We start from the raw sequence: 5578 nt of genomic DNA, 5'->3' as shown, positions 1-5578 counted from the left end.
GCTGTAACACAGTTAATGTGATATGGGCATAAATGGGCAAGTTCTTTTCCTCCTGAGTAGGATGAAAGCAAACTGAACTGTAAACTTGATCTTAATCCAAAGATGATGATATCATTACCTGCTGCTGCATATTTAAAGAAAAAAGAGGTGTCATCATTGGCAGCAAATTTTACAGGAAAAAAATTTTTTCTTTGTAGATCACAGTGGAATCCAGACACTGCTTTGCACGAAGGACACGTTGTCTCAGCACAGGAGCTGACTGTACTCTTGCAACCTGTTTTTACCCAGAATTCCAGACAACTCATCTTGTTCCTGCAGGATACAGTATGTAACATTAATTCCTTTTCTCTCACCGATGCCGAGTGCAAGCCTGTACCTAAATGAGATGCCGTGGCTACTTCTCATCAGTCTACTCTCTTTGTTTTTCAGCTTAGCATAGATGATTTCACATACTTCAGTGAATCCCATGGTAACAAGAATCCATTTCAAAATGTTCAGGCAAGCATTTCTCTCTTTTATTTCTTTATACGCAGTATTTAAAATTAAAAACATATAAGAAAGATGCAAACAAACAATAATTGGGAAAATTAAACTGAATTGCAGCAGTTTTCCTATTTAAATTATTTATTGAGATTGTTTCAGTTTAAGCAGATGGGTTAAAGGAAATCAACTGAGTTTGCAGAAGTATTTTGTAGCTATTTTATTTCTGAAGATCAAGTTTTCAGAATTCATCGTAACTGACAAAATTATTCCTTAACATGCTGCAATTTTGTATTGTGAAAAACAATACAAACTTCCAGACTAACACCCCAAAATTCTGTTTTGAATCCATAGGAAGAAAAGAAGTCATAGGAATCAATTATTTATTCTGGATTTTCAGAATTGAACATCTATTTTATTTTCACAGAAATTGAAGCTCTCTTAACTCATGCAGGGAGTTAACTGTTTCATATTTGAATGTAGTTAATATATGACTAGATACTGGATTGCTTTAATCTTCATGAAAAAAAGCCATGCTACTTAGGTAATTTGAAATCAACTCCAGGCACAGAATCTAAGACGGAGTCCTCCTGAGGCGGTGAGCAACTTCAACTTCTCTTCTCACGCAGGAGGTTTACAGATTTTGTGCATGGCATCTCTGGTTATACTTACATGACAGTTTATTGAACTGTAATTGGACAAAGGAAGTGTTGACACGTGGAAGTCATAAAGGCATTCCTATAGGCAGAGCAGGATGAACAGAGCTATTAGTAACGTAACTGGTATCAGAGCACATGAGGAAGTGTAAATTCCCAAGCACCACGCAGCAAGCTGTATGTGTAATTAAGTACATAAATATTCACATATTACCTGTCCCTACATCTATACTAAGAGCCTCACGTCTTCCTTGTGTCACTGATACTGGTGATCTTCATCTCTTTACCATATAACAGCATTTTAACACTGATGCTGAAACAAAAACAACTGTTCAGAGTATGTACATAGGTTTTCTGGGGAATGAATGGGAGTAATAATCATTTGTAGTGTAAGGATCAGCGGTTGCGCCCAGAGGCAGATGTACTGTACTTCTCTGGTATGGCTTATCTTCTCTGGGTTTAAAATCTATGCAAGGCTGTGTCTGGAGCAAATTTTGTTGCTGCCTGACTGCAAACCTGATTTCGTTTTAGAAGCTGTGTGAAATGTAGAGGTGGCACTGCAAGCTCCTAATGACGCGGTGGTCTTATTTAAGTAGGCCCTGGATGTTTAAGAGGAGGGATATTAAAGTATTTAAAACTTTCTTATTTTCTTCAGGACTCCGTCAGCACTGTAGATAGAGCTTATAGCCAAAGGCTAGAGATGAGTCCAGAGACTGATGGGTTTAGAAATCGGGTGGTATACTGAGTGGATTGGGGACCTACCGAGGCTAGTGAGGAGGTCCTCAGCTAAAAAAAGGATCACATTTATGTAAATCTTTGGTCTGTATCTGGCAGAGCAAAGATTTAAACCCAGGTTTTCAACAAGCTGAATAAATGTCAGTAACATTTTGTTTGCTTTCTGACCTTGCCTCTGTTCCCTTTCTGTCTTGGAGCTGAGAAACTTTTTCTCATTACAGCTTCTTTAAAACTGGAAAGTTTCTTTTGACAAATTGCTCACCTTAACTCCGGCACTTCCTAGATTTGTTCTGTTGGACTTGGCAATCTTAATACTTTTCTAGCATAGCTTTGTGGGGGTGAGGTGCTGTAACTTGAGTGAAAGAAAATGAGATGTATAAATTAAATATCTCTTTTTCACTTAGGTGCCCATATGGAGAATTTTGTCAATATCTATTGCAAAGACTTGTAGCTTTTAGGGCCAGAAAGGATCTTTATAATCATCCAGTTTCATCTTGGATGTAACAGAGGCTACAAAAATTTGCTCAGTTGCTATCATACTCCACTTGAGCTACTTTGGGAAAGAAATCCATTCTTAATCATGCTATGAAAGACTCTGTCATAATATTCACAGAACACAGGACAAAGTGAAGGTCAGGTCTGAATTTTCTCACTGGGGAAATTAGAATCTTTGATGTTTCATAATCACAAATTTTTATACCTTCGCACTCTGTGTTATACAAGTGATTCATTAAGCTATAATAGATGTTCCATGTCACTCCAGTATCCTCTTTTTGAACTTCAGAAATGCAAATTTATTCTCAAACCTAAACTGGAGATCTCATTTAGAATGTATATGTGCATGTAGCAGCATGTGTGCTACAAGAAGAAAGTGTTATTTGTGAAAGAATTATAGCTTGTAAACCACAGAGACATTTGCAGATATTAGATTTGTTCAGCTACATTAGCAGCTGTTTTGAGCTTTTGGGATCAATGGGTTTGTATGCAATAAAATAATTTTATTTCCAGTTAATACAAAAGGAATCTTATAGAGGGATCATTTATCTTAAACATTCAAAGAACTTTTTAATTAAATAATAAAATACAAAGATAAGCTCTTGGGGAACTTTTTTGTCAAGCGGTCACCTACCCTACAAACTATTTTTCTTTAATAGTGCTCAGCTTCTTAGAACTGCAGTATATGGTAACACACTCCAATGAGTGGCCAGCTGTGCCGCTGCATAATTATTATTGTAAGTCATTGCCATTCGTGGGTCTATATCTCCATCGTATCCTCACTCAGTGGTCATAGACTGAGGAGTGCTATGTAGTCACGTGTGATACAGGAGTCCTACTATAGTTTTGGTTGTCTTTGTTCCCTTTCTCTTTACCTCTTTTATTATATTATTTTTTCACAAGGGGGCATGCAGAACTGCATAGTAAACAAGATATAAGTTCATCATAGATTTATTTAGTGATATGATGATGTTTTGTTCTCTAGCCTTTTCAAAAAAACTACTAATACTTGATTTTTCAATTCTGATCACCATCAGCCACTGAACTGACAGTTTCAAAGAGCTGTTGTGCCTCTTAAGGTTTCATTACTGAATGGTAATGCTCAGTTCGAGTCTATTATCTATTATTGTGTACATAAAATTAGCGTTGTTTTTTTTCTCACCCTATGCTCTGCTAAAATTAATTCACATTGAATCTCATCAGTTACTTTGTTGCCCAAGAGGTTGTACCAGAAGTTGCTTCTGCAATTCATCAGCCCTTGCCTTTACTATCTTGAATAATTCAGCGTAATCAGCAGGTTTCATTAGCTCAATATTTATGCCTTTTTACCAGATAATTTATGAACATATGGAACAGAACAGACCCTAGTGCAGGAACAGATACTTTTTTCTACCCCTTGCTTGCTATCTCTTTACCTACTCTTTGCCTATCCTTTATCTACCTCCGTGTGAAGACTGCCTCTCTCACGCTGAAGCAGCTTAATTTCTTGAGTCTTTGCTTCAAGACTCTGCCGAGTGCCTTTTGTGGATCCAAGTACACTGTATCAGCTAGAGCTCCCTGGTGTACATGCCTATTGACTCCTTCAGAGACTTTTTAGCAGAATTGTGAGGCACAACTTCTTTTTGCAAAAGCCATGTCAGCTTTTTGCCAGTATAACCCTTCCTTGTTGTTATAGTCTGTATTTTATTCTTTGGAATATTTCCTCCTATTCTTGGACTTCAGGTTTGCTTCTCTATAGCTCCTCAGATCTGTCTGTAACCCTTGAAAAAAAAATTGGTGTCATGTTTGCCACCATACAGTACAGTGGTATGGAAGTTTGTTCAATAATACTTTCTGCAGCTGCAACATATTTTATCAGCTGAAGTACATCAGATCAATTTTCATTAAAATCATAATATATAGCTTTATGCATACATTTGGAGAACACAGGTACAGTGTAAAAGTCTAAGATTAATAGAAATTGGAAAGTTAAAATGCAACAATAATTTTCTTTGCAGTTCTCGCTGTGTGTAGAAACACATGTGCTTCCAAATCTGTTTGAATAGATTTTTCTTTTTTATAGATAACCCATTGACAAATGCTGTAGAAAATAAATACAATACTTTAATATTTTAAACTATATACTCACAGGTAAAAGATGAAGATTTAAAAGACCTCTTTTACATGGAAGAGCCTGCCTACTTCAGGTGTGGGTTCCCAGATATTTTCAGAGCCAACACAGGAGCCTTTTTCCCAACTAATATTGTTATTATAGGACTGTCTATCAGCTTTGATGCCAAACATAAACTAGTTCAGAACAATGAGTATGCCTACATGATCTTTTATAGATGGATGCATGAGTCTTTAACAAAGATTTTAACAATAGGTTTTTAATGAGAGACCTAAATTTACTTCATTCCAGCTTCAAATTGCTTAGGTGTAATATCAATCCAGTTAACGTAACACTGAAACCAGGGCTGGGCAAGTAAGTCCAAGCACTGCTTTATCATAGTGCAGCTACTTGGCTTCAGGATGGCTAGAAATGTGGACAGAGTCATCCCACACCTACCTTCAAAAAAACCTGAACAGCAATATATGTAATCCAAGAGTGAAATTTCTTGTAATATTTCATTCAGGAGAGGTGCTTCAGGGGACACTAAAGACAGTAAATGTACCCTTAATCAGAGTAAGCTGCCCATGGACAGGTTATAGATTCTGGCATTTAATACAGGAATTTCTGCTATCATCAGTCCAACAGCTCAATAGGAGGTTTTCTTTCCTCTCCCTCTCCCTCTCTCTTTCCTAGCTACTGTGTGGTTGTACCTCTTTGTTTAGTCCTTTAGCAGAATGCAAAGTCAGGTGTTTTCCCAGTAGTCCTCTTCATTCTCCACCCTCTTTTGGAGTTCTCGTGTTTTAAGTATGCATGGTAGTTGAAATCCTAAAATGCGTAAAGCAACATATGGGTGTTGTAAAGACAAGTGTGCAGTGGCCAAATGTCAAGAAGGACAAATAAAAGGCATGGGATCAGAACGGCAATCCAAGGTTAATGAGTAGATATCCAGCTGTGTCTGCCCTTCAGATGGAAACCAGTTGAATACCAGTGGCTGGAAGCTGAGACAGATGGCAGTGCAGGATTGATTAGGATCAGAGGCACAATTCAGATAATACTTAGTAATGATGCATTTTATATCTTATTCTACAATAAATGAGTAATCTGCTTAATATATATCCTT

At 37.1% G+C, this 5578-nt stretch overlaps 1 protein-coding gene across 1 annotated transcript in view; it reads left to right on the top strand.

Annotated features, from left to right (window-relative positions):
• LOC104083056 (V-type proton ATPase subunit S1-like) overlaps nucleotides 1-5578 on the top strand; it is a gene marked incomplete at its 3' end in the record, with an annotated part of 20784 nt that overhangs the window by 7714 nt on the left and 7492 nt on the right. Inside the window, exons 2-3 of the mRNA XM_009586421.1 lie at nucleotides 198-324; nucleotides 430-498. Coding sequence (XP_009584716.1) covers nucleotides 198-324; nucleotides 430-498 — 196 coding nt within the window. The remainder of the gene's footprint in view (nucleotides 1-197; nucleotides 325-429; nucleotides 499-5578) is intronic.

Source organism: Fulmarus glacialis, unplaced genomic scaffold (genome assembly GCF_000690835.1).
Source record: "Fulmarus glacialis isolate BGI_N327 unplaced genomic scaffold, ASM69083v1 scaffold16550, whole genome shotgun sequence".
In the NCBI taxonomy this organism is placed as follows: domain Eukaryota; kingdom Metazoa; phylum Chordata; class Aves; order Procellariiformes; family Procellariidae; genus Fulmarus; species Fulmarus glacialis.
Note: the sequence above shows the minus strand (reverse complement) of the source record. Positions and strands in the feature narration are given on the sequence as shown.